At 42.7% G+C, this 27,639-nt stretch overlaps 1 protein-coding gene and 1 long non-coding RNA gene across 4 annotated transcripts in view; both read left to right on the top strand.

Moving 5' to 3' along the window:
• The window catches only part of LOC147640660 (calpain-type cysteine protease DEK1-like), a 40,274-nt gene extending 19,487 nt beyond the window's left edge, over positions 1-20,787 (top strand). The window contains exons 10-35 of one of the 3 annotated variants that reach the window (XM_086813921.1): positions 88-259; positions 723-996; positions 1,095-1,245; positions 1,580-1,691; positions 1,846-2,011; positions 2,174-2,244; positions 2,406-2,497; positions 2,583-2,745; positions 2,851-2,922; positions 5,903-6,262; positions 6,349-6,464; positions 6,552-6,849; positions 7,045-7,364; positions 9,701-10,052; positions 10,151-10,468; positions 10,714-10,818; positions 11,525-11,653; positions 16,257-16,637; positions 16,742-16,879; positions 17,101-17,337; positions 17,511-17,963; positions 18,090-18,152; positions 18,224-18,337; positions 18,447-18,509; positions 18,592-19,215; positions 19,899-20,787. In XM_086813921.1, coding sequence (XP_086670047.1) covers positions 88-259; positions 723-996; positions 1,095-1,245; positions 1,580-1,691; positions 1,846-2,011; positions 2,174-2,244; positions 2,406-2,497; positions 2,583-2,745; positions 2,851-2,922; positions 5,903-6,262; positions 6,349-6,464; positions 6,552-6,849; positions 7,045-7,364; positions 9,701-10,052; positions 10,151-10,468; positions 10,714-10,818; positions 11,525-11,653; positions 16,257-16,637; positions 16,742-16,879; positions 17,101-17,337; positions 17,511-17,819 — 4,336 coding nt within the window. In that variant the 3' untranslated portion in view covers positions 17,820-17,963; positions 18,090-18,152; positions 18,224-18,337; ... (1 more) ...; positions 18,592-19,215; positions 19,899-20,787. Of the gene's footprint in view, positions 1-87; positions 260-722; positions 997-1,094; positions 1,246-1,579; positions 1,692-1,845; positions 2,012-2,173; positions 2,245-2,405; positions 2,498-2,582; positions 2,746-2,850; positions 2,923-5,902; positions 6,263-6,348; positions 6,465-6,551; positions 6,850-7,044; positions 7,365-9,700; positions 10,053-10,150; positions 10,469-10,713; positions 10,819-11,524; positions 11,654-16,256; positions 16,638-16,735; positions 16,880-17,100; positions 17,338-17,510; positions 17,964-18,089; positions 18,153-18,223; positions 18,338-18,446; positions 18,510-18,591; positions 19,287-19,898 lie in introns of those variants that run through there. The other 2 variants (XM_086813914.1, XM_086813904.1) reach the window with 2 other exon arrangements.
• On the top strand, positions 18,924-19,286 carry LOC147640661 (uncharacterized). The gene is made up of 2 exons (XR_015268175.1): positions 18,924-19,085; positions 19,180-19,286. It is a non-coding gene; the product is annotated as an uncharacterized LOC147640661 (long non-coding RNA).
• Positions 20,788-27,639: the final 6,852 nt, after the last annotated feature.

The raw sequence follows: 27,639 nt of genomic DNA, 5'->3' as shown, positions 1-27,639 counted from the left end.
ACCAACCTAAGTCATGATATACAAATTACAGGCACCTTTTTCCAGGTTGCAGATCGCTTATGTTTTTTCTTTTTGGGCTTTATGCAGCAAATCATCTTTACTTTTGGCCCTGTCATTGACGGTACCGGTGATGGTTGGCTGCTTGGTTATCATGATACCCATCTGGGTAAAAAATGGATACCAGTTTTGTGAACTTCAGGCAGATGATACAAGTATTATTTCATCTTCCAATCCCCAGGGCTGTCTGAAATCTAAAGAGGTAAGTTTACGATTTCAGTAAAATTGAGGCATTGAAACTTGTAAAATTTTTGTGTTGTAACTTGTATACCACTCAAACTTTCTGAAGGAGTTTCCATTGCAAGTTTCTGGCTGCTAAGAATTCTCACTTTCAGTTTTGTTGTTATGAGCTTAGGGTCCATTACAAAATTCTCACCTGTATATGCTTGCTATGTGTTAAAAGATATGGTAAGCATTTAGTCGTGTTTTCTGTCTGGCTTTTCATGGGCTTGGGCAAGTCCTGAGGCATCATGTGACATGTCCATGCATGCTTATGTGTGCATGTTATTTACTTGTTTAATGATGTTTCGCAGTTCTTGTCTTGACTTCATGTGCATTTGTATATGTTCCTGGTCTTGCCTTCACACATTGGTACTCACATGTTGTATGAGACACAAAACTCATGAACTAGGAAAATCACACCTCTTTCTGGTAATGGTGTGCAGGGTGTCAAGATGGGGATCTGCACTTTTCTATTGACAGTCAGCATACTTGCTGTTGGTACTATCATTTCCTGGCAACCTTTACAAGGTCTTCCTTACCGTGGCTTGAGTTGGGAGGAAAATTCCATATCCTCTCCATATAATTCCTCTATGTATATTGGCTGGGCCGTAGCATCTGCTTTTGCCTTAATCATTACTGGTGCATTACCAGTAGTATCCTGGTTTGCGACGTATCGGCTTTCTTTATCATCAGCAATTTGTGTTGGGATATTTATTGGTGAGTCTCTGGTCCATATTAGTGTCTCTTCGTCAACATAAGTATTAATTGAGAGATGCTGGAAGGGAGCTTAAAATAACACATGTTTTTGGCTTTAGTTGTTCTGGTCGTGTTTTGCGGGCTTTCGTATGTGTTCATTGTACGGTTGCGAGAGGATCAGGTTCCAGTAAAGGCAGATTTCTTGGCTGCTCTCTTGCCTCTGATCTGCATTCCAGCGGTGCTTTCACTCTGTTGTGGGCTCTACAAGTGGTAGGTCTTCTTCTTTATCATTCTGCACACTTAGCCCTTATTTGCTTGCAAAGGGGCCCTGCTTTGTGTATTCGTTTAATTTTGTCTTGTCTCTTCTCCATTTATGTTTTATCTTTCTAATCTTTTACGGCTGTTCTCTCATTGTTTTTATCTTGGGTTGTTTTCCCTAAAAAGTAGGTGGGCTTTTTTTTTTGGTTTCTAATCTGAAAAGCTTTTTTCTTGGTCTAAGTGGACACTGCTTCTTTTGCACTGTGAAATACCTTGGTCCTTGATAAGGTGCTATACAATCAAACAATTTTTTTTACAATTACTAATGAGTTTTTACTCCTTACAGGAAGGACGAAGGGTGGAAACTCTCTCGAGGAGTGTACATTTTCCTAGGATTTGGCCTTTTTCTTCTTCTTGGTGCAATATCTGCAGTGATGGCTACTATAAATCCATGGATGGTGGGTATATTTAGATTTTTAAAATAGCCTTTTCTTTTAGTTGTTACTGAAGCAGGCTGAATATCATGGTAGGGTCTGATTAGTTTGCTAGAGACCGTGTTTGGAAGTGAACATGTATTGGCTTAGCTGCTGAATGTTGTTTTGAAAATTTCAGGTGGGTGCTGCGTTTCTTCTCTTCCTTTTGCTACTGGTCTCGGCAATAAGTGTTATCCATTATTGGGCATCTCACAATTTTTATTTAACAAGAGCAGAAATGTTCCTTGTCTGTCTTGCTGCATTTGTACTGGCACTTGCAGCTTTCCTTGTTGGCCTTCTAGCAAGTAAGTTTGAAGCATGCATTGAGTCCCTCCTATGTAAAAGATTCTGTAGCAAAGCCAAAAGTTGTTTGGTTAAAGATTTTTTGGGATCTCTCAGCTTAAAATATATTCTCACAACCATATTTGATCAGTTGAAAGTAAGATTGCAATTTTTGTTGTATCCAGATGAGCCTTTTGTGGGAGCTTCTGTAGGATATTTTTCCTTTTTGTTTCTCCTTGCTGGGCGAGCTCTAACTGTAAGCTTCTATCTGGGTGCTCCACAAAACCAAATCTCACCCAACCCTTCTCCTTTTCCTTCTCCTTTCTCTTTAATTGTGCTTTGTGTAAGGTTTTTACCCTGGATGTCAAATGAATGCAATTCAACAGGTTTTAAGGTTCTGACTGATTTAAATTGCAGGTTTTGCTTTCACCCCCTGTTGTGGTCTATTCACCTCGTATCCTTCCTGTATATGTTTATGATGCCCATGCAGACTCTGCAAAGAATGTCAGGTACGGGTTGATTACTCAAAGACAAATTTGCTTTCCTTTTGCTTACATATAGACTGCATTTACTGATGAGTTTCCCTACAATCAGTGCGGCCTTCCTAGTTTTGTTCGGAGTTGCTGTAGCAATGGCTGGGTGGGGTGTTGTGGCGAGCTTGGAGATATATCCTCCCTTCGCAGGAGCAGCTGCCTCAGCAATCACTCTGGTTGTGGCTTTTGGATTTGCAGTCTCCCGTCCTCCTTTGACTTCTAAGGTTGGACTGATGTGTTACTTTTCCTTGACCTGAGCACGTGGTTACTTTTTGAAAGAGATTATTTTCTTCTTTTTATATCCCTTAAAACATGAGTGCTCACATCAGATGGTGGAGGATGCTGTTCAGTTTTTAAGCAAGGAAACAGTTGTCCAGGCTCTTGCTCGAGCAGCAACCAAGGTTGGCAAACTTTTGGTTTTTGGCAGTTCTTTCAGATTTGTCTTTTCTCAATGAAAGTTTTAAAGTTTTATGTTAAAAAAGGTAAGATCAGTAAATTTTGTGAGATGATGACAGCCTTGTTACTTGATACGGTACTTGCTTATGGTATAAAGAAACTATAGTGCCAGACTTCTGTTTTTCCTTAATTAAAGGAAGATTTATATTTGTCAAGAGAATTTCAGACTGGGTCAAGCCTGTCACCTTGTAGGTGCTAAGAGCAAGCAGGCGCCTTTCAAGGTTAAGGATGCAAGAGAAAATTTAGGTTTTGTACAGCATTAAGAAAGATAAAGGGCGCCTTCCACTTCAAATCACCTAGGACATTGACACAACCTAGGGCATCATGTTTTCCATGTTGGACTCCTACTGTATTATGACGACGATTTATCAGATTGCTTTGCATTTTTGCAAGCAAGCTTCCATTTTGCACAACTGTCTCCTCAAACCATACATTGAGTATCTACGTGCCACACTTTTGGCATCCTTGTATTTCTGTCCTGCAACACTAGAGGAATGGTCTGAACTTTTTTCGAAGGCTGGCTGGACCTCTATATGCAGATGGCAGGAAAGTATCAGGAAAATTGAGATTAGAATTTGCCTTTGCAATCATTATTGATAATGTCCATGTGTGGGGTCAGCCTGTTGTGAAGTTATGCAGTGAAAGTTGTGTCGAAGAGCATGGCTGGTTGACCAACTCCTTTGGACAGTCCAATGTCAATCACTGGCAGGCTCGCACTAAATCAAATCCTAAGGTTTATAACCATAACTTCTGGATGGTCACTTTAGCCCAAACTGGCAGTGCTGTGGCCCATTGACTTTCAAGCTCTCATTGTGACTCTCTCATACCCAGCTTACAGAATACAGGTACACGGTGACAAGTGGGGGACAAAAGTTGTGCAATTGAGGCTGAATTACTGGTTGAAGGCTGAAATTGGTCTCTACCGTGATTATCAAACTGAAGTTTTGCTAAAGTAGGACAACTTCTGGCTGAAAAATAGTTTGTAGACTTGCTTAAATAGCAGTGCAACAAGGACAACCATGCAGAATTGATATATCCATATCCAAAGATTCTACATGCTATGTTCAACTCAACGGAGAGAGAGAGATGTGTGCATTAACTCTCTCTCTCTCTCTCTCTCTCTCTCTCTCTCTCTCCTTTTCTTCTTCCTTTCCCTCCTCTCAACCTTCCTGCCACCTCTTTTCCCTTCTTACACTCCCACTCCCACTCCCACCCCCTAAAACCTTCTGATCCCCTCCCCTTTTTGGTTGGAGTATCTGATTTACGGTATGAAAGTGTCAGCACAGAAATGGCTGACAACTGAATTTCAGATACCTCAATGTGGTCTTTGAGAATATGTCTGGGAACAAAGTTAGGAAAATTGTGTGTAGTCTGTTACGACTGCTTGAATGTGCTGCAATAGGAAGCTTAGATCAGCGTTTGGTTTTGTTGTTTGGGCTGCTTTTGAAGGATGGGTCTGTTGCTGTGTGGTTGGAAGGAGTGGCTCTCACCCTTGACTGGCTGCTCAATACATGTGGAGAATGAGATGAGGAGGGGTTCATTTATAGGCCACAAAGTGCTAGGCCTACTTGCAGTGACTTGTGTGTACACACTTATTTTGTGGTCTTGTTCACAGTGCATTATTACTTGGGCAGCCTAGTGCTGCCCAACTTTGGTGCCGGGCTGCTCCACATTTGGACGGCCTGTTTGGACTGTTTGCTAGCAAGCAAATTATTGAAACCTGGACCAATTGTCGCACCCTGTGTACTGATCTTTTTGAAGGCATCATGTGCTCACTTGCTTGGTCTTTCTTAGCACCACATTTCCACATAGGCCAATGCCAATTGCCCCAATTGGTACATCCATGTGCTTGGGAATGCTATGCTTATGCATTCCCAACTTACACACTTAAAGTTTATTTCATGGTAGAGTAAATTTGTCTGGAGTCCATAGTCATGTCTACAGAGATAACGAAGCTTCGGTTCTGATATACAATGGACCTTCTTTCATCAGCAAAGTTTATCAGGTATTTGAACCATGAACTTGGCCTACTGTTTGAAATAGAAAGCAGATAATGTCTCAGGCTACCATGCTGAAGTAAGCCCGTAGTAAGAGTGCAATCAACCACTCCACATGATGGTCATGGTAACAAGTATCACCTTTTTTATTACTATACCATTCAATGTCTTCCAGATTAGCAGAAGTGTTTTTTATGGAGTTAAGTGATTGATGTCACACTCATTTTTTGCCGTTGTTGAAGGCAAAGTGTTGAAGGCAAAGGCACACAAAATGACTAATATGATTATCTCTGCCCTTTGGCGCTTCCTCTTTATCATGGCTGGATCTGCCTTTCACATCACGAGAAGTGTGTAAACGTGGCAGGATGTATATGTATGAAGATTTAAACACTATGGTTGTGTTAATCTTGTTTACCTTTAGATTCTTACCAACAATGCTCTTCTTGCGGCTTATCAACTGCTTTAAAAAAATTAAATTTTAAATGGAGCAAGTGGTGCTTGACTAACATGACCTTTATCCCTTTGCAATAAGGTGAAACTGTCTCCTTGCTACCTTATTATGAAGTATCCTGAACTATCATGCATTTCAAAGGTCATAGATGTGCATGTTTAAAAGAACCTTTATCCCTTTGCTTGATTAACATGACCTTTTTCCCTTTGCAATAAGGTGAAACTGTCTCCTTGCTCCCTTATTATGAAGTATCCTGAACTATCATACATTTCAACGGTCATAGATGTGCATGTTCAAAAGAAGCTTTGGAGTAGAGTGAATGTGGTTCTGAGTAAAGGATGGTAAGAGATGATTTGCATGCAATGAAGGGATTCAGGGGTTCTTGTGGGGTTGCAAAAATCCTTCACTACTTTGCAGTATTAGTAATGCTCATCTTTGACTTGATTGCTCGCCTAACCATGGATTTTTTTGCACCAGACTCGTAATGCTTTATCAGGCACCTATTCTGCACCACAAAGATCAGCAAGTTCAACTGCTCTTCTTGTCGGAGATCCAAAGATGGGTCGTGACAAAGGGGGCAACTATGTGCTACCGCGTGATGATGTCCTGAAGCTGCAGGAGCGTCTGAACAACCAAGAGCTTGCTGCTGGTATTTGGTGGTGCCGACGGAAGGTGGGGAATGTTCATCAACACGAGTCATCGTCTGAAGCGGAGGTCCATGCAAAAATATTCTTGCTGGAGGAGGCTTTGGATACTGAATGGGTTTACATGTGGGATAAGTTTGGTGGTTATCTCTTGCTATTGCTGGGTCTTGCAGCAAAGGCAGAGAAAGTGCAGGTAAGCTTTGGGCCTGTTAGGTTTTAAAGAAGTTTTACTTGCAAATTTTTATTACCTTTTGCTGATGCTCATGTGTGTCTTGATAGGATGAGGTTCGTTTACGACTTTTTTTAGATAGCAAAGGATTTTCTGATTTGAGTGAGAGAAGGATGAAAAAATGGCAGCCCGAGGATTATCGGGAATTTGAGTTGATGCAAGAGAGGTCAGCTTATTTCAATGTCATTGTCTTTGATTTAGAAGAAGGTTTCATGTATATAGTAGTTTCAGTAATCAGACAATTGTTTTGCAGTTTTATACGAGAGAAAGAGATGGAGGATGAAGTAATGCTACAAAGGCGAGAAGAGGAAGGCAGAGGTAGAGAAAGAAGAAGGTTGCTACTGGTAAGAGAAGAACGAAGGCGCAGAGAGTTGGAGGCCACTGTTCTTTCTTCAATTCCAACTGCTGGAAGCAAAGAAGTTGCTGCTGTAGCTGCTGCAGCCCGTGCTGTCGCAGGTGACATACTCTTTGAAGAGGGTAGAGCTGGAGAACATGTTTCGAGCATTGCTCAGCGTGTTCTGTCACGGCAACGGGCTGAAAGGGCACAGAAGGTTTGTAATTTCTATGGAATAGCCAATATTTTGGTCTTTTAGGGATGCCAATGTTGCATCTTCATTTCAAAGGCATGTGTATATACTATGTATTAAAAAATAAACATTGGTGGATTTTGAGGCAGTTTCTAACCTTAGTTTGGCTGGTTGTACAGTTGTTTTATGAAGAAATCACAGTGTCACTCTGTTTTGCAGACTGGTGTAGAAGGAGCAGTCTGTATTTTAGATGCTGAGCCACAGAATGAAGGAAGATGTTGTGGAGTTATGGACCCTTCTGTCTGTGGTGTTCCAAGGGTTACCTTCTCAGCAGCAGTTCAAGTGGAAGTAGAATCTGGACCAGCATGTCTGCTTGGCACTGAGAACCACGGTCAATTCTGTTTGGAGATTTTCATCTCTGGTGCAAATTTGGCATTTGATGGGGGACAAGTGGGACTGCGCCTCGTTATGAAGGGTGATAAGCAAACCATGATTACAAGGAGCTGGAATATTGGTACCCATAATCTTGCCGATGGAAGGTCAGTGCATGCTGGCTACCACATGTCTCTAATGGCTCATGACTTACGTATTTTAAGCGTGGGGTTATGATATTTCGGAGAAGTCCATGAAGTATATTGTATTGGGGTTAAGAGTGAGGGGGGCAGGGTGTGAGGAAAGGGAAGGACTAATCAATGTAACAATGCAGCCACAATTGGGTGTCTATGAGTCATGATAATAGAAAAATCATAATGTCTCTCATTGAAAAGAGAAAAGGGTATCCACCTTCGGATCTCATTCAAATGTCTACAATCTTGTTATCCATTTAAAAAATCTACTTGCAGAATGAGTGGATATATTGGCTTTCATGGCAAGATGGTAGCTGCCACATTAGGTTTGTGTATGTGCACGTGCGCATCCGCGCGCGCGCGAAAGAGAACTCAGAACCGGGAGCTCTGATACCATGAAAGAGTGCACAGTGCGGAAGCGAGATGAGCACTAGAGTGTGTGCTGATCTGAGAAGTGCAAGAGAGAGAAAGAGAGAGAGATATGAAGCAACTATGCTGAATATACTGCAATGAAAGCAATCCCGAGTAAGAGACATAAAGGTATCATGAGTGAGGGATACAAAAGATGACCAAGCTATGACAAAAGTGAAGTGGCTAGCCCACCTATATATAGGTCATGAAGGGCTGGCCGACTAGAGCACAAGACTTGGCCGACTGGACAAATAATATGGCCGATTGGAAAAATACCAAAAAAATGGGGAAAAAAAAGGGTGGCCAACCCACGACCAAGGGCCATAAAAGGGATCAAATATGGACACAATACATGGGCAGAATATGCTAACAACTGATGCTAGAGAGTGGTAGATTGTTGGCCCGAGAAAAAACCGTCAGTCGACTTCTAGGGCTGAGCGGCGTCGTTGAGTGCGCTAGGCTGGCAGAGCACAGAACCGTTTCGAGCATTTATCTCAGTAACAACCCGACGGTGATGGGCCCCCCCTGGTTACCTCGAGGAACCCACCTCTGGTCTTGCCTGTTTGGACGCCGCTACCTCGTCGAGATTCCTCTCCAAGTTCCTAGATTCTGGGGCCCTTTGGCCCTATTGAGCCTTTGGCGGACCCTTCCTGCAGGGGGATTCCTCCCCTCCTCTTACTTCGCACACCTTGTAGATGCGCACCCCCCCCCTCCCCGGCGCGCCTCCTCCCCTCCCTCCTTTTCCCAACCTTCGTTTTTTTCCCTCCCCTCAACAACTTCCACTTACCTGACTCCTCCGGAACCCCTCTCCCCCTCCATTCCAGCACTTTTGGGGTGAAGCAGGGCTGCCCTCTATCACCCACTCTTTTTGGACCTCTACATTAATGACACCTCAAGCCTCATTGACGGATTAGGCAGGGCTGGTCCCACACTGGAAGGCATATTGACCCCCCTACTTCTTTATGTAGATGACATCGTCCTCCCTTAAGATTCAGCTGAGGGGCTTCAGAGACAGTTGGATGCCTTATAGGATTTAAGCGGAACTTGTCCGTCAACCTTGGCTAATGGTTTTCAGTACCTCCCGGGACTAGATTTATCCGATGAGGATTGGCAGCGAGTGTGAGAGGCACCAGATCATGATGTTCTTTTGTATGATCAGCAGCAAACCATTAGTTCCACACCAGATTATCCAGGCAGAGTTGGACGCGAATATGGCCCTTGTGTATGGCTGGTATGAGCTGATGTTGATGTGGCTGTGATGAGAGAGAGAGCGAGAGATGAGAGAGATGAGCCTTTTAATGCTATAGCCAAGCCAATGGACCACACAAGATCCTTATGATGGCGCTGCACTGAAGTGCAGAGGTAGGCATTGATTCTCGTTCCCTTAAATATGGTTTTCTTCACTAATCCATGAGGAAGGTGATGTCGTTTAGCTCGGATGCGTAGGAACCTACTCTTAGTAGATTTTGGTGGTTAGTTCCTATTCCATGTTTATATCAGAAGAAGTGATATCTCTTTATGGCTCTTCAATATATTCAAACATACGCTCTGAAAATCGTAAGTTGTAGAAAGCCAATCAAGATCCTAATATTTATCAAGTATAGGTAAAAGCGACTCTTCTTATGTATAGAGTAAGATTTTTATATTATTTTGAAAGTCTAGATGAGAAGAGATTTAATTTTTTGAAGCACGAGATAAAATGTTATGGAAATAGACATTCAATATCAAGATGGCAAATTTGTACTTCATATACGCATTGGGATTTTATGCAGTTATATGTAGCAAGCACTTTGTAAGTCATGACTGCCACACATAGAATTTGATCCACCCAAGATGGTGATGGGTTTCCGTGGAGTTGACTATTGAATGTTGACTGTTGAACTTTTTTTGTTATGTAGATGGCACACAGTTACGGTGACAATAGATGCTGAGGTTGGAGAGTCACTGACGTACTTGGATGGAAGGTTGGATGAACTGCAGTCGGGCTTATCTATCCCAGCAGAGAGGGGACTGTGGCAGGAGGGAACCGAGGTTTGGGTTGGAGCAAAGCCTCCAATGGATTTAGATGCATTTGGAAGGTCTGACAGTGAAGGAGGAGAACCTAGGATGCAGATAATGGATGTTTTTCTTTGGGGAAGGTGCTTATCAGGGGATGAAATAAAGATGGTGCATAACAGTACTATTGTGGATGAACATTTGGCAGAAGAAATTTTAGAGGATGGTTGGCATTGTGAAGAGTCACCTTCAAGGGTACATATGCTGCAGGCAGAAGTTTCCTGTTTTTCTTTTAAAATTGAATAATTTCTTATAACACGTTTCTGTTTTTGTCTGTTTTAACTTTATCGCAGGATGCTGAATCAGGTACTGATCCTGAAGACATGGATCTTTATGTGCGTGAGGAGGCGCTTTGGGAGGAACAATTTCCAAGTGGAAGGAAGCGCAGGGCTGAGAGGGAGTTTGCGGTGGAAATGGATCATGTGACTCGTGTTCTAAGACGACCTAAATTGGAAACCAATGAAGAAGTGATCCATCGTATGCTTCTGGTTGAGCTAGCAGTTAAGGAGGACCTCGCTGCCAAAGGCGAAATGCATTTTACAGATCAAGAATTCCCCCCCACTTGTCAGTCTTTGTTTGTTGATCCAGACAAACCATCTGCCAAGCTTCAGGCAAGGAGCCCAGTTTGTGAAACTTTTTTAGGAAAAAAAAGGAAACTCAAGTAAACAACAAATAAAATTAAGAGCCTTCGCAGTCCTAGGGATGGTAGACACTTTCACATAATTTTCAAAGATTGTACAGACCATCTTTGCGAAGCAAAGTTGCCTAATTTTATGATTTTTTGACCTTGTTTTACAGATTTTTTTCGAGTTGTGTGAGCAAGGAAGGCATATTAATGGGTGTTTAATGATTTCAGGTGGTCAAGGAATGGATGAGACCTAAAGATCTTCTGCGAGAAACTGGCAATAGTTATGATCCTTGTCTTTTTGCAGGAATTGCAGATGCTTCTGATGTCTGTCAGGTATCTTGAAGCCTTGCCAGATCCATCCATGTTGCATATTCCATTTTCTTGCCATTCAACAAAGCTGGTTGCTCTTCCCTAAGTTGTTGGGTCAGAAAAGATGAGAAATTGAACTCAGCATGATGATTGCACTGAGTCATTATCTGTTTTGATTTATATGTCACTGCTCTCTAGGTTAAATAAAGGAGCATATAGCCAAATATTTTGCTCACCAAGGCATACTTTTTAAGTGATGCACATAAAACATAAAAAACTAGAATAAAGCTTGTAATTAGATAATTGAGCAGTCGCAATGCTGTTTGCCCAGGTCGCCATTGTAACCTTGGCATAGTCAGCATTTTATTCAGTTAAATTGATGCTGAACACTTCGATTGAAGTGTCAGTCCCCTTTGGTTGACACTTTAAAACTCCATTCATTGTATAGTGGTAGGGTCATGGCTTTCTACATAAGGTCTGTTGAAGAAATGAGCCTTTACACCAAGTCTGTTGAATACACAAGAAATATGTTGGTGTAAAGATTAACAATTGGCTTTTCTAAGTAGAGTGGTTCCTTGTTTTGTTCAAGTTTTGAGAATGAATTGGGCGTTTGGCTTGCATGCATGCAAGTACTCATACTCAAGGTTTGTGAAGTGTTTTTTTTTTGAGACCAAAGTGCGATTTCTAAACAGGTGGTGTTACATTTTTAACTGGATGGTTGGTTATACAGGGCCGTCTTGGAGACTGTTGGTTTTTGAGTGCTGTTGCTGTTTTAACAGAAGCTTCTCGGATTGCTGAGGTTATTATTACTCCAGGGTACAACGAGGAAGGGATCTACACTGTTCGCTTTTGCATTCAGGTAGGCCCTTGTAGTGATTCAGGTGACCAAACATCAAACAATCGAAAGTATGATGACTATAAAAACGTTTGAAATTTCAGGGCTTTGCCATACGTTTGACATGCTAATGTATGTCGATCCCCCTTTTTTTATAAAACATGGTCCCCAAACATGTGGAGAGAGACACTTTGCAATTATGTTATTATTTTAGACATTGCCTTGCTGCTTGGACTCTAGCTCTGCAATCTTGCATTGTTGTACGCATGAGATTGACCTTGGCCCATTGTTAAACAGATGCAGAACTGCTGGTTGGTCAGTCTAGGGTTGTTGACAGCACACATCCCTGTAAAGGCACTGCACACATTCGCATAAAGGCACCTCCAATTGGCTCCACACTTGGGCGCTTGGTCCTGCCGCTTTTGGGCGGCTTCTCGGTCACCTGATTTGTTTCCAACCCGGCCCCCAAATGCCCCTAAGCTTGCTAATGCTGTGATCCATGTCTGTGTGACACTAACTTATTGGATGCACATGGCATTGTTCTTACTTAATTTGGAGCACAGGGGAACATAATTCACTTTTCCTCCACTTCCACCTGGATCATCCACTACCCGCTTGTGATGTTTTTGCACTTTCATGTCCAAATCTGTAGTCATAACAGGTGGTGGCACAAAACAACATGACAACCATCACATAACCTGTGGAAAACTAGTCCAAAGGAACAGAGCTTACCGAATGAACCTCCTCCTCCTTGTGGACCAATCCGAATTATCATCTTCCTTCTTGTGGATTTGGTTCTGCACCTTTCACTGGAACAGTTGGTATGATATACAACTCGGACATGGCGTTGTCCTCTTGTGGAACATGCTTGGCAACAACTGGGATTGGATGATTCTGGATTACCTGGGCAGGCCCAACTTGTAGCTTCTTCTGTTCCTCCAAGAAAGGCCCTTGTCCTTACGATGACTTTGCTACTGACATCAGCACTTCATCTTCTTGACCCTTCACTGGTCTACACTCCACACCCAATAACTCTTGAACAAGTGCTGACCTTGGAAGCTTTTCAGCATCCAAGGTAACTCCTAAGTTTCAAAACCGGGTGAATTCTCCATATCTTTGCCTTTGTTTACGGGCTCCGCAATTATCAATGCGTAGGCACATAATTGAATCTCGCCCTGATACTCGGCTCGATACTTTGAGAAAAATTAACCCTTGCCTTTCAGGCTTGTGCATCCACTCAATACGAGTCTTAATTCTCTGCTCCCAAGTCACTAGTTGGTCCGTGGAAACACTCTTGAAGGAAAATGCTGATTTTTCCTTTTGGAGAAAAATGAACATCTGGGTGGAACCTAGCCTCTAGCATGCAAGACTCCCTAAAGGAAAAACTTATTAGATATCTATGCTGCATGCAAAACCCTAACACATGTGGTTGAGAGTCATAATAACAATGATCAAAACTCAAGTCTGATACTAGATATAGACTCCTTTAGTGCTAGCGTTAAGCTACAATGCATAGATAAGCATCTACTGTCCCAACTCTTGTGCAGGTTGGTTACTGGAGAAGTGGTGTCGGGCTAGTGTAGCACCTTCGAGACCTATTGTAGGCATTGTCGTGGAGCTCTAGTGTTAGGCTAAAGCAGCTTCGTCGAGACTTGCTGTAGGCAAGCACAATTCCGAGCTGAGAGATCTATAGGCGGCCATTGGGTGCGGATTCTGTTTCACAACACCTCCACTCACAATTTTATTTCTTCATGTTTGGTGTAGACACTCCGGCTACCCACCACGGTCGCGAGTGATCACCGTTATGTGATCAATCTTGCTAGGGGTACAAACGGGAAAGTGTGGGATTGAATGGTGCCTAGGCTGGAGGTTCGAATTCAGGACTACCGGGAGGCTTTGGACCTCCACATCATGAACCTTGATAGGTTGGATTGGATCTTGGGAATGTCCTGGCTTTTTGATTAGAGCGAGATGATGATGTTAGAATCCCGTCTCCCGGCAACCTTAGGCTAAAAAGGAGGATGAGATTGCTGGGCAACTGCAAGATTATCTTAATAAAGGTTTTGTTCGGTCTAGTAAGTCTCCATGGGGCGTTCTCGTTCTTTTGTCATAGAAGAAAGATGGTAATATGTGCTTTTGTGTAGATTATAAACACTTAATCAAGGATGTGTGTCCTTTGCCGATGATGGATGACTTGGTAGATCGTCTTTTGTTTGCAAAGTATTTCACCAAGATTGATCTACGGTTAGGCTATCATCAAATAAGGATTAAACTTGAGGATGTGCCTAAGATTGCATTTTGGAGTGCTATGGTTGTTATGAGTTTTTGGTCCTACCTTTTGGTTTGACCAATGCTCATGCTACTTTTTAGCAGATGATGAACGATTTATTTTATCCTTATCTCTGGGAAAGTGGATTGTTGTCTTCTTGGATGACATGATTATGTACATATTAAGTCATTGGAAGAGCACATATAGCATCTCAGAGTCATCTTGGAGATACTCAAAGAAGAGTTGTTGAATGCGAAGGAGTCAAAGTGTGATTTCTCTCTAAGTAGGAACTCTTTTGTTTGGGTCACATCATCTCTATTGATGGTGTGGAGATTCATCCAGATAAGGTTCAAAAGGTCGTGGAATTGGCGAATTCCATGGATGATTAGGTAGGTGAAATCATTTCTTTGTTTCACTGGCTTTTTCAAGAAGTTTATTGAGGCTTATGCCAAGATTGCTGCCCCTCTAATTTAGAGGCGGTGAGAAGCAAGAAGGGCGAGTTAAGTCCTCCAAAGTTTGGAGTGACAAGTTGGATCGATATTTTAGAGCACTGAAGGAACAAGTCACCTCAGTGCCTATGCTGTTGAGATCATGGATCCTAGTAAATCTTTTGTTGTTGAAATGGATGCCAGTGGTTATGCTATAGGTATTGCCTTGTTCTAGGATGGGAGACCCAACCGTTTGAAAGCAATTTGCTTTCCGAGATACAGTTGAGGTGTCCTATCTAGGAAAAGGAGCTTCTGGCTATTATCCACTCAACGAAAATTTGGAGACACTATTTTTAGGGGTCTCAATTTATTGTGTGGATGGATCACCACTTGTTGACATATATTTGTGATCAACTTAACTTGAAAGGTCAAAAGGCTAGATGGGTTGATCTCATGGAGGAGTTCGACTTTGAGATCTGTTACTGTAAGGGGACAACCAATTCGATGGTTGATGCCCTTAGTAGGTCCCCGAGGTCAATGCTATCTCTTTTGTTGAGATAATAATTGGCTTCTATGTATTCCTCAAAGGGCATTGCTAACATGATTTCCATTTTGATCAAATGTGGCAATTGGTCGAGGTGGCTTGTAGCCCACGAGATCCGAGTGTTCTGGACACTCCGATGAGTGCTGTTGAGAGAAAAGCATTCCATTAGAAGTGGATTACTGTCCAAGGATGGCATGGTTCTAGATGTCCAAGCTTTGATATTGCATGAGTGCCATGGCGCACCTAGTGCGGGGCACATGGGCATACATAGAACCTTTTTTTTGTTGGTTGGCATTTCTATTGGCCACACATGGAATTCTTTGTTGAGGATTATGTGCAAAAGTGTACACAATGTCAGCTTAATAAAGCTAAAAGGCTTAGAGCCGGAGGGTTATTGCATCCTTTGCAAATTCTTGAGAACAAGTGGCAAAATGTCTCGATGAATTTTGTAGTTGGATTACCTCGGACTAGTAGAAGCCATGATTTGATATGGGTAGTTGTTGAGCGATTGACGAAGATAGCCAGATTTATCCCTACTACCAAGTCGTCGGTCAACAGTCACGAGTTGGCTCAGGTCTTCGTGGAGCAATTGTATAAGCTCTTTGGATTGTTGAGGAGATTGTCAATGATCGGGATCTCAAATTCAATGCACATTTTTAGCAATTAGTGTTTTCCAAATTGGAAACACGCTTGAGCATGTCATCGTCGTATCAACCGAGTCGGATGGTGAGATGGAGAGGACAAACCAAACTATGGAGGATATACTGAGGGCGTATGTCTCCACGAGACAGTCTGAGTGGGAAAGGTATCTTCCACATTTGAGTTTGCTTATAACAGTAGTAAGCATGCGGTTACCGGTTTTAGCCCGTTTATGCTTATGTACTATTATCAACCGAAGTCACCCATTGCAGTAGGACTATGGGGAGTCAAATTGCAATTAGCAGTGGATTTCGTGCAAGATATGCTGAAAGTTGCAAGGAGAAGCGTAAATAGTGCTCCGTGGCTGGGGATGTCTTGCCTACAGTAAAGATCGAGCCCTCTCACTAGTACCCCCCTGGGTGTGTGGGACCGAGGGGTTGTGTGTCAGAGACCTGGTATGGGGACGTATTTTAAAAAAAAAGTGTGATGAGAGAGAGAGAGAGAGAGAGAGAGAGAGAGAGAGAGAGAGAGAGGAGAGTGGCTCTGAATGGGATCTAGTTGTGGTAGATGGCTCGATTCCTTGTGAAACAACTGGCAGTATAAACTTTATGAATGTTTCTTGTCAGGTTTCAAATTCCTGTATGCATGATGGAAACTGAAATGAGCTTTTCTTGGCTTCCTTTATGTCTAGGCAAATAGCCGTGTGTGTGTGTGTGTGTGTGTCTTGAATTATATTCTTTTTTCTAGGGTGAATGGGTCCCAGTTGTAGTAGATGACTGGATTCCTTGTGAAACAAGAGGCAAGCCAGTGTTTGCTACCAGCAGAAGAGGCAATGAACTATGGGTGTCTATTCTTGAGAAAGCGTATGCAAAGGTGCATGGGTCCTATGAAGCATTGGAGGGGGGGCTTGTGCAAGATGCCCTCGTGGATTTAACTGGTGGTGCTGGGGAGGAAATTGATATGAGGAGTTCACAAGCTCAAATTGATCTTGCTAGTGGGAGGCTCTGGTCCCAGTTATTAAGCTTCAAGCAGGAGGGTTTTCTTCTAGGAGCTGGAAGTCCATCGGGCTCTGATGCCCATGTGTCATCCAGTGGTATTGTTCAAGGGCATGCATATTCTGTTTTACAGGTAACACTTCTTCCTGTCAAAGTATTTTCTATATGAATCAGTTGGAAGGTCCGATTGGCTGTTGTGCAAGTCTTGTGATTTTGCTTCATGGTATGAAGCTGCAGGTGAAGGAAGTAGATGGTCATAAGCTCATTCAGGTCCGGAATCCTTGGGCAAATGAGGTGGAGTGGAATGGGCCATGGTCCGACTTGTCTACGGAGTGGAGTGACCGGATGAAGCACAAACTGAAATACACTCCTCAGGTTCTTTTCATTGGGCTGCATGTACTCCTAAAAGTTAGCGTTTAGAAAACAAAGAGAGTTTTTGAAACGCACTTCTCAGGAACTTTTTAGTCTGGCTTTATTTACGCTTAACTTGCAGAATGCCAAAAAAAGCAAAAGAAATAGAAACACATCTGTAAGGTTCTTTCACACACACTTATAGTTAGCTTTTTGGTCACTTGACTAATTATTCCCTGTTATAGGCCCAAGATGGAGTGTTTTGGATGTCTTGGGAGGACTTTCAACTACATTTCTGCTCTATTTATGTGTGCCGCATTTATCCTCCTGAGATGCGGTATTCTATTCGAGGACAGTGGCGCAGTCATACTGCTGGTGGTTGCCAAGATTACTATAGTTGGCATCTGAACCCACAGTTTCGGTTGAAGTCTATTGGACCCGATTCCCGACATCCTATTCATGTCTTCATTACACTCACGCAGGTATGCTGGGCTAGGTACTGTTTGGTATTGTTAAGCATGAGATTGTCACCGCAAAAGCATTGAGGAAAGGCTATGTAAGAGTCTGCTTTTCATTTGAGATGTCAAAATTCAGCAACTTAGGTAGGCACTTGGCATATTCGGACAGTTTACTTACTCTTTCTTTATATAACCAGGGGGTACATTTCTCATCTCGGAGACGCTCTAGTTTCGGTAATTATCAATCAAGTGGGGATTCATCAAAGTATTTTATTGGAATGCGGATACTGCAAACTCGAGGAAATCGCGCAAAATACAACATATTTTTGCATGAGTCAGTGGGTGGAACTGACTATGTCAATTCAAGGGAGATAGCTTTTGAGATGGTTTTGGATCCTGATCCAAAAGGTTACACTATTGTGCCAAGCACTTTGCATCCAGGCGAGGAAGCTCCTTTTGTACTTTCTGTATTTTCAAAAGCATCGATCATACTGGAGCCTTTGTAGTGAGGTGGTGGTATTGTCTTCAAAGCTGATTTGATAGTGCAAAGATGCACTGCTGACATTGTCAATTTGTCACTTGGAGCACTGGCTGTTCCTGATGGTGGAAAACAGAGGGAGAAAAGATGATATGCTCTGCTGCATTTGAAGGTTAATTTTGTTTCTGCATACACATGAAGCAGTAGCTACATGGTAGCACTGTGTTGATATTTCTGCTTCAAAGCCATTGCTTTTGATGGGTCTTTCTTTATGTAAAATGTTTTTTTTTTCTCCCAGTGCGACATCGTATGGCATGTGACCAAGTTCTAGAGGCAAAAACTATTGTTCAGCAATTATCTGGTATGCAAAGTGTCAGATGGTAGTATTTGTGTATGTGTGGTGGCAGTGTTTGAAGGATGCTTGTGGTGCAGGTGTTGGCAAGAGTGAGAGATTGTCTTATAATTTATGGCCATATGGAAAAAAGGAGTGTTCCTGATGGAGGGAAACAGAGGGAGAAAAGTTGATACGCTTTGCTGCAATTAAAGGTTAATTTTGTTTCTTCATGCACATAGAGCAGTAGCTACATTGTGAACTGTATTGAAATCTCTACTGCAAATCCATTGCTAATTGTTGAGTTTTATTATCCTTCTGCAGTGCGACCTTGTAGGGCATATGACCAAGTTCCAGAGGCATAAATAATTGTTCAGCAATTTTCTGGTATGCAAAATGTCAAATGGTTGTGTTTGATTGGAATTTCTACATGTGTGGCGGCAGTATTCAAAGGATGTTTGTGATGCAGGTGTTGGCAAGAGTGAGAGATTGTCTTATAAACTATCCCAATATGGATCAAAGAACACCTTTTTTTTTGGGTCAGGAAAGAGACTAAAAGGACATCTTTTAGCGCAGTGGAGATGAGGAACGTCCTCGGAATTCCAACATGCTTCTGTGCCAAGGATTGAAATGAGAAATAAGGTACAAGGGACACTGTATATTCAGTTTTGCGGGAGCCTACTTTATGAGGTTGGGTGTCCCAAAAAGATCACTGCAAAGGATTGCAATGAGAGATGGAGTATGAAGGTGTGGGGATATGTACAGTTTTGAGCTGGAGATTCTTTTGCAATAAGTAGAACGATGGCAAGATCGCGAAAGTTGATTGGTTTTCTTGCAATTGATACATTGAAGCTGCAACAACTTGTAGCTGTTTACATTATGAAGAAGGTTGTCATGGACTCGATACAAGATAGAAGTATTGTGAATGGACTCAGTTTTCAAGGCTGGATTTCAGTTAACAAGGTTTGTACGTGGATACAGCCATATGGGATTCATTGGAAATGTCATGTTATCCTTTCATGGCATCCCTGACTAAATTGTGGTCTTCTATTTGCAGCTTGAAGTCCTTGTTAGTATTCACTTCTGTGAATAGGTAAGATAGGGGGAATATATCTGGTATTTCTTCTGTAGAGTTCTTTCACGTGCTGTTTTCTTCTTTGAGTTTCAGCTGTAGGTGATTATTGGTATTCTTAGATGTACATCCCATGTGATCACGAATTTCTTCTTAGTGTGTGCAGTTGAATACGCTGTTTGGTGCTGTCAGTGCATAGATGTGTGGCAAGACTGTGCTTGGTATTTCCTAAGAGTATCCATATGGTGTGCGAATATTTCTGCCTAGGATTATGTAGTTGGCTTTCTTAGATGTACATCCATGTGATCACAATTTTCTTCTTAGTGTGTGCAGCTGAATACGCTGTTTGGTGCTGTCAGTGCATAGTTGTGTGGCAAGACCGTGCTTGGTATCTTCTAAGAGTATCCATATGGTGTGCAAATATTTCTGCCTAGGACTACATAGTTGGCTTCATGAAGATATTGATTCTTTCTTAGTTTTAGCTGGTGCAAACCAGTAGACCTGTCTTTGATGAATGATCCCAACCTCTTACTTCCCATATGGATGTTTCTCTAAGCTGCTAATCATTCCTCTTTTATATTCTACAGAAATCCATGCTTTGGTTCACTTGGTGCCTATAGGAGAGGAGGTGCTGATTAAGAAAGTAACACACCTCTTGTTTTACGTGTTCACCAAATTTGTTAAGGAGACGACTTCATGTGCAGGTATTTCCATAGACACGTCTCATGCCATTGCCACGGGTAAGATGAGACTGTTGTCCCCTTGCCTTCGGAGGATTGCGGCAGGGAGAGCGAAGGGCCAAAGTACTGGAGGGAGAGAGAATTACTATGAGGTACGAAGGAGATTTCATTGCCTTTTTAGAGAGGGAGTTGGTCCCTCTCATGGGTGATTAACTACAGAGATCAGAGATATTTGGTTATGTACATGAAGAGCTGTGATGTTAGAGAGACCTTGAAGTGGCTACGCTTAGGGAGGCAAGATCAACAGGAGACTACTCAGACTTCTGTTACAGGTTTTTTTCACTCATTTGAGATGGCCACAATGTACACAAAGTTGAGGCAGTGCTAGTTGAGAGCTGAATAGGTCAGGGGCGATGTTCTATTCCTGATCTGACACTGGCCTTTTGCCCTGTGATACTGCGATTCAGTGGATCCTGGTGTTACAAGATAGGGCACAGTATTTCTGCAGAGCTAGTGGGTACACCCTTGGAGATCCAGACCCTCCTCTCATCAGCTTCAGATCAGGGACATCAATGACAGATAGATGCATTATCCCGGGAGATGGATATTGAGGCTGTGTACTTCATTCATAACACAGTTTGCTCTTCTTCTTTGATACATGGCTGTCATTTGTTCTTGATGGATCCGCATAGTAGAGACCTTTATCTCAGGAGTGTCATTCGTACTTGATGGGTCTGTGTAGTAGATTGACCTCTCTCGGTGTTTTTTACTCTTCCATGTTTCGACTCTTTTAGCGCCTCCCCTCACTAAATTGAACACAGCCCCCACCCTTGTACTATTGCTCGCTCTCATAGACCCTTATACTATTTGGGTCTTTTGTAGAAGTGAATAAATAAATCCTTCATTTCTCTAATTTTGTGTCTTATCCCAGAGGGTTTGTGTGTCTGTTACACATCAACTATACTATCCTTTAGGTTGATCCTCTTAGTGTATCCAACAAGGTGCTTTGTGGCTTCAATAGACGAACCCTTTTGTTCACAAGGTTCAAGTAAAGAGCTTATCTTAGCTTTGCCAAAGTGTGTTGTTGGGTCTTAACCTTCGAGCCACAAATGCAACTTCCAACTTCCCATTGTGGGTGCGTTAGCTTGTCCATTGTGTCCTCATTCCGTTGTCATACACTAGAGTTCTCAATGTCTAGATGGAGGCAAGAAGAGACGATCGTTCTGGGTCTTTTGTAGACGTGAATAAATAAATTCTTCATTTCTCTAATTTTGTGTCTTATCCCAGAGGGTTTGTGTGTCTGTTACACATCAACTATACTATCCTTTAGGATGATCCTCTTAGTGTATCTTACAAGGTGCTTCGTGGCTTCAATAGGTGAACCCTTTTGTTCACAAGGTTCAAATAAAGAGCAAAAAAAGCGAGAAAAGACGCAATTAATGCAAGAGGGAAACTTGCAATCATGTCTATCCAAATAAGCATTCATCAAGAAAGTAAGAACACAATAGTATGCAAGCAAGCAAGAGAAGGGAAGAAGGAGAGGAGAGCACACAGTAGTATGGAAGCAATCAAGGGAAGGGAAGGAGAGCTCACAAGAGAACTATTGCAAGGGAATGATTGTCAATTGCTTATTGTCAAAAATGATTTATACACAAATGACTAGTTTTTGCACTAGGCAGGTCACACTTAAAAATGGTTTGGTCTCTCTTGATAGCTTGAGCAACTACCACATGAAGTCAGTAGACTTTTCCTATTTGACAGTAAGCACATGTAAGGGAGCTTTATATGATATAATGAGCATGGGTAGATGGACCGGATGTGTTGGTGTTGTGCTCGGATCTCATAGCGTGATGCCTAGAGATGGTGCGTTTGCTTTACGAAAATGTCGGCCTTGAGATTGTGGTGGCGTGGAATTGAAGTGAAATCAACGGTCATCATATGCATTGAAGTGCTTGGAGGTACTTAAGGTTGAGGGTGTAAAATTGAGGCTGAAGCAGAGGTCATCATATACCTTGAAGCGCTTGGAGCTACTTGTAAGGTCGGGGCGATAGATCATATCATAGGTCAAGCTTGCATTTGCCATGGTGTAACGGAAGGGTGGTTGTAGCATGGAAATCTTATCTATGATGAAAACTGAACAAACAGATACGCATGCTAGATAAAAAGGACGATAACAATTTTGCACAGTACACCACGCTAGGGCCATAAGATGGGCTAAAACCCCCCCTCCCCTTTTTGGTTCGATTACCAAAAAGAAGTTTGCTTTCAAATACAGCTAGGGTTCTCCACTGGCTAGCACCTATTTCTTCCAATACAGCATGAAAACAAAATAAAACATATGCTGAATGTGATGTCAATCCTCAGCACAGGAGAGCACTCTTGCAGAAAGCACGCTCACATCACCCCGGGACAGCCATGTATCTTCATCTTTCTCATGTCTGGCTCACAAAACAAGTCGACCAGCTCTTAGAAGCCACAAGAGGAGTTGACTTGCAGTAGTTCACAACCCAGAAGGTCTTCGATCAGTAGAGGATGCCTCTCATAAATTAGCTAGTACTTCTTGCCTTTGGATCCCCTAACCAGCAACTCCTATGGGCTATAAACAGTTAGCCAGTAGCAAAAACAACCACTCGATGGGATCAACCATCCTTGGTCACACATCTCGGTGAGTTCTGTCGCGGTAGGTAGTTGTACAAGGCTGTACGCAGATGTAAGATTGGTCGAATGGCCTCCCACATGCACATTGAAAACATGCGCTCTTACAAATCTGGAGTTGTTTCCATCAATAGAGTCTCCCTCTTGAAAATAGCTTAATCTTATGCTTTTCTGGTCTAGAAGGAGGCGCCTACAAGCAGTTGGCCCAAATCTTGTCCAGTGTCCATCTATTGGCCGCCACGTGTATTACATTGGTCTTGCCTAGTGTGATTAACTTATAAGTTGTCTGATCACTTATAAGTGTGTGGACTTGCACCCATAATTATTAGTATGTGAAATCATAGAGCTGTAAATTGGGTTTTTGAGGACGCTTACCATATGCAAAACACTTGTAGACCACCTGTCAGTTCCAAACAGGCATGCACATACATGTCCATAGGGTGCCCAGGCGTCCCGGCCCATAGACAACACAGGTAGTAATATCAGGCGTTGTCCAGGCAAACAAAACAAGTCACCCAAATATAAAATCAAAGTCTGCAACGCACGATTGTAGCTAGACTGGAAGAAACACCCATCCGCTCAGTCGTATCAGGTAAAATGTTGAGGGCTCATGATCCTTTCGGAACCTTCCTAGAACATAAATATAGAAGATCACCAAGATAGCTAGTCCTAGGGAATCACACCATGTTAGGTTCCATGAACCATACATGTACTGTCATGTCAGGCTCCATATGCCATACATACGCACCCAATCGGGCATAAACGATGTCGAGTATGGGTTGCTTGTCGGACATGATCGAATGGACGTTGAGGCTTCTTGAGCCTTGTTTTATAATACTGGTAGCAGTACAACTTGGTTGCTTGAAGCATGACGATATGTGGCATTCCTTTGATCTATTGGGCAACTCTACCTCGCGTGATTAGCATAGATGTAGGCAACTTTGGGGCTTGTTAGGAAGATGCAGAGTGTGCTTGATGGAGTTCTCACTTTGTGTGGGGATCTTCGCTTAGGTTCATGAATTCGGTGACTCCATAGACCACGATTGGGAAGGCCCCTTAATTGGGCAAGATGGAGGTTTCTGTGGTGGCATCCTTACAAAGTCATGTCATGCTGTGCTGTGTTGTGCGCATGGATGGAAGGCAAGTAGTTCTTGTGAGGCAGATCTTGAAATAGCCATGGATGGGAAGATGGTTGGACTAAGCAAGAACTTAGACTCGATAAATGAAGACGAGACTAGACAACATGATCGAAGGCAACATGCAAGGTGTTGGCATTGGCATGGATGTTGCGTGCAAGAATGGGATTTGGTGTCCGAAGTGTCTTGAAGAGGTGCGGGTGAGACCATGGGCTTGAATGCACATCGAAAACTCGCTAGAAATTGGTTGCAAGTGGAAGCAAGTTTGGGTTTGGTCTTCACGGGATTTTTTGTAAGGTTTGCAGGTTGTTTGGCATGGGCTATCCGAGGGTGTACTTGAAAACAATCCTAGTTGTACAACCACTATCCTTCGTGGGGAGCACTCTACCCACTCAATAGGGAGCCAAAATATGGAGTAAAAGAAGAGCGAAGTGGTTACATGAACTTACCGGTTTGTTGAGAAGAACGAAGACATCAGCGTTGCATTGTTTGGTGCTTGTCGGATTGTCGGTAGTGGCTAGATGAGGAAGTCTTTTCACTGGTTGCTTGGATATGCACGATGTCGTTGATTCCAAACATTCGGCCAATGCTTAAAGTAGATTTTGCAGTTTGTCACATCTAGTAACCAATCAAAGTCATCAAAGTCTAAGCATCTTGCTTCAACCAAAGCGTGTGCTTGAGGGGTCATCATTACCATATCATTTTCATCATTATTATCATCATCCTTCTTGTTGGCCACTGATAACTACTCAGAAAAAAAGTATCTAGGAATCCTACGAGCCGTCTTAGGAGCTAGAATGTCGAATCATTCTCGTCATCCATACTAGATAAAGATCTCCTTGCTGAGAAAAGTAGGATAAGAGACAAATTAATCTCACTTGACCTTATTTCTTTGTACTAGAGACAGTTTAATCCAATGCCCATCTATTGGACGCCATGTGTATTAAATTGGTCTTGCCCAATGCGAATAACTTATAAGTTGTCTAGTCACTTATAAGTGACTAGACAACTTATAAGTGAGTGTGGACCTCCACCCATAATTATTATCATGTGAAATCATAAAGCTGTAAATTGGGTTTTTGAGGATACTTACCACCTGTAAAACACATGTAGACCACCTGTTAGTCCCAAATAAGGGTGTGCAAATACATGTCCACAGGGTGCCCAGGCAGTAATGTTAGGCATTGTCGAGGCAAACAAAACAAGTCATCCAAAAGTACAATCAAAGTCATGCACACACGAGTGCAGCTAGATTGGAAGAAACACCTATTTGCTAAGTTGTATGAGGTAAAATGCGAGGACTCACGATCCTTTCGGAACCTTCCCAGAACATAAATACAGAAGATCACTAGGATAGCTAGTCCTAGGGAATCACATCATGTCAAGCTCCATGAGCCATACATGTACACCATATAAGGCTCCACAAGCCACACATGTACTATCATGTCAGGCTCTAGGAGCCCTACATGTACTATCATGTCAGCCTCCATATGCCATACAGACACACCATGTCAGGCTCCATCAGCCATACATGCATGTCATGCCGGGCTTGATAAGCCACACATGAATAGTAGAAAACATAAGCTGTGAGGAATTTTGTGATGTTCTCCCCCATAACACCTTGCCATAGACTATCTTAAATGGAGGCTTATTAGTTGAAGAATGCATGGTATTATTGTATGCAAACTCAACCAATGGCAAATACTTTTTCCAATATGACTTCTTCTCAGATATATAATACTTTTTCCAATATGACTGAATTGGCAATTTCACTCTGACCATCCGTTTGAGGATGATAAACTGATGAAAAACCCAACTTTGTGTGCATATTATCAAACAATGCTCGCTAAAATAAACTAGTGGTCCAAGGATCTTTATCCCCCACAATAGATTTGGGCATGCCATGATGTTTGAACATTTGAGCCAAAAACAACTTTGCCATGTGCTTTGGCTTGATGGTTTTCCTCACAGGAATAAAATGTGCATGTTTGCTAAAACGATCAATGATAGTCCATATTGCCTCATTACCATGTGCCGATCTCGGCAAATCCATAATGCCATTATAGCTCTTGAATTTGATTTCATTGTCCCCTGACTTGAACTCTTTGGCCTTCTTGCTGTGGACGAGCATGTCGACGCTCTAGAACATCATCCTCTTCATCATGTCTACAATGGCGAGAGTGCCCAAGTCTAGGACTGATTTCGCGCGCAACACCCTCCATTCTGGATGGAACTTTGGGAGCAAGAACATACCTAGAAGGTGGAGATATCACCGACAGTGCATGAAGACCTTCTGCATCTCTCATATGGGTTGAAAACCTCTCATCATCTGCTTGAGCTACATGTTGATGTACATCATCTCCTCGGGTTGCATGCCCTCTCACTTAGTTGCATGCCCCCTCATAACATTTGTCTGGGCTGCATGCCCACTTACATCAGTTTTGCTGAGGCTGCATGGCCTCTCACATCACTGGCTCAGGCTGCATGCCCTTTCACAACATCATCAGAATTCCCTTCACGGGATAGCCTGCGAGGTTGCCATGTGAAGACCCACTTGCCCTCATCATCGGAAACAACATCACCACGGCTTTTCAAATAAGCAACAACCAACTCTCGAGGTTGGTCCATTCCCATCTGTTAGACAATTACATCAAAAGTGACCACATCAGCCTTAACTTGAGATTTGATTCAATAAACCTATGTACATTTGGGTCCCTTTGCAAAGCACAGAGCTCTTCAAGCTCATTCCTCAAAGCATCAAGATCCTCTTGATCCTCAGCCCTAGCAGAACAACGGTGGATCGTTATCTGCCAAAGCCCCAACATGGTCCCTGTCTCTATCCTCTTCCCGCATGCGACGAATATGGGTGATAGAGTCCTCTACAAAATGATCTAATTGGCTGGCCATAATGTATCTACCAGATTTTCAGAAAGAAAAGAATTGGTGTTCCCGGAATCGCTCTCTACTAGCTTCCCAAGTATGATACTGAATAGACTGCAACAAGGGTGCAACAATGCCCCTACACAGACAAGAGGGCCACGAAGTCTTTCCGCACGCTCACTGACGCTTAGACCAAAAGTAGCCTCTTTTGAGGCGGCATAGTAAGACAAGGGCTAGCTTAGAATCCCAACCTTCTCTCACTGATAATGACTCCTTACAGCCATATGCAGCATCATATAAGGCACAAGATTTATAGAAAGCCAAGCTCTGATACCAACGTAACGGAAGGGCAGCTGTAACACGAAAATCTTATCTATCATGAAAACCGAATAAACACATAAGCATGCCAGATAAAAAGGATGATAATAACTGCACAGCACACCACACTAGGGGCTATATGGTTAGATTACCAAAAAGCAGTCTGCTTCCAAATATGGCCTTGCAGGTGCCTAGGGATTCTCCACTGGCTAGCACCCATTTCTTCTAGTACACTATGAAAAGAAAACAAAACATATGTTGAATTTGATGTCAATCCTTAGCATAGGAGAGCATTCCCAGCATAAAGCACATGTAGGACAACCATGGACAACCCATAGCACCTCCACATCAGCTCGGGACAACCCTGCATCTTCATCTTCCTCATGTCTGGCTCACAGAACAAGTCGACCAGCCTTGAACGGGAGTTTACAACAGTTGACCAGCTCTCAGAAGCCACAACAAGAGTCAACTTGTAGCAGTTCACAACCTAGAAGGTCTCCGATCAATAGAGAATGCCTCCCTCACTTGGTCACACAACTGGGTGAGTTCTACCACAATAGGTAGTGGTAGAAGGCTACAAGTAGGTGTTAAATTGGTCGATCAGCCCCCCACATGCACACAGAAAACATGCTCCCTCACAAAACTGGAGTTCCCTCCACTAATAGAGTCTCCTCGCCGCTAAAAATAGCTTAATCGTGTGCTTTTCTGGTCCAGAAGGAGGTGCCTACAAGCAGTTGGCCCAAATCTTGTCCAGTGCCCATCTATTGGCTGCCACG

The sequence above is a fragment of the Cibotium barometz genome, chromosome 2 (genome assembly GCF_041138505.1).
Source record: "Cibotium barometz isolate CiBa-2024 chromosome 2, ASM4113850v1, whole genome shotgun sequence".
NCBI classification, from domain to species: domain Eukaryota; kingdom Viridiplantae; phylum Streptophyta; class Polypodiopsida; order Cyatheales; family Cibotiaceae; genus Cibotium; species Cibotium barometz.
This window is presented reverse-complemented; position numbering and strand designations above follow the sequence as displayed.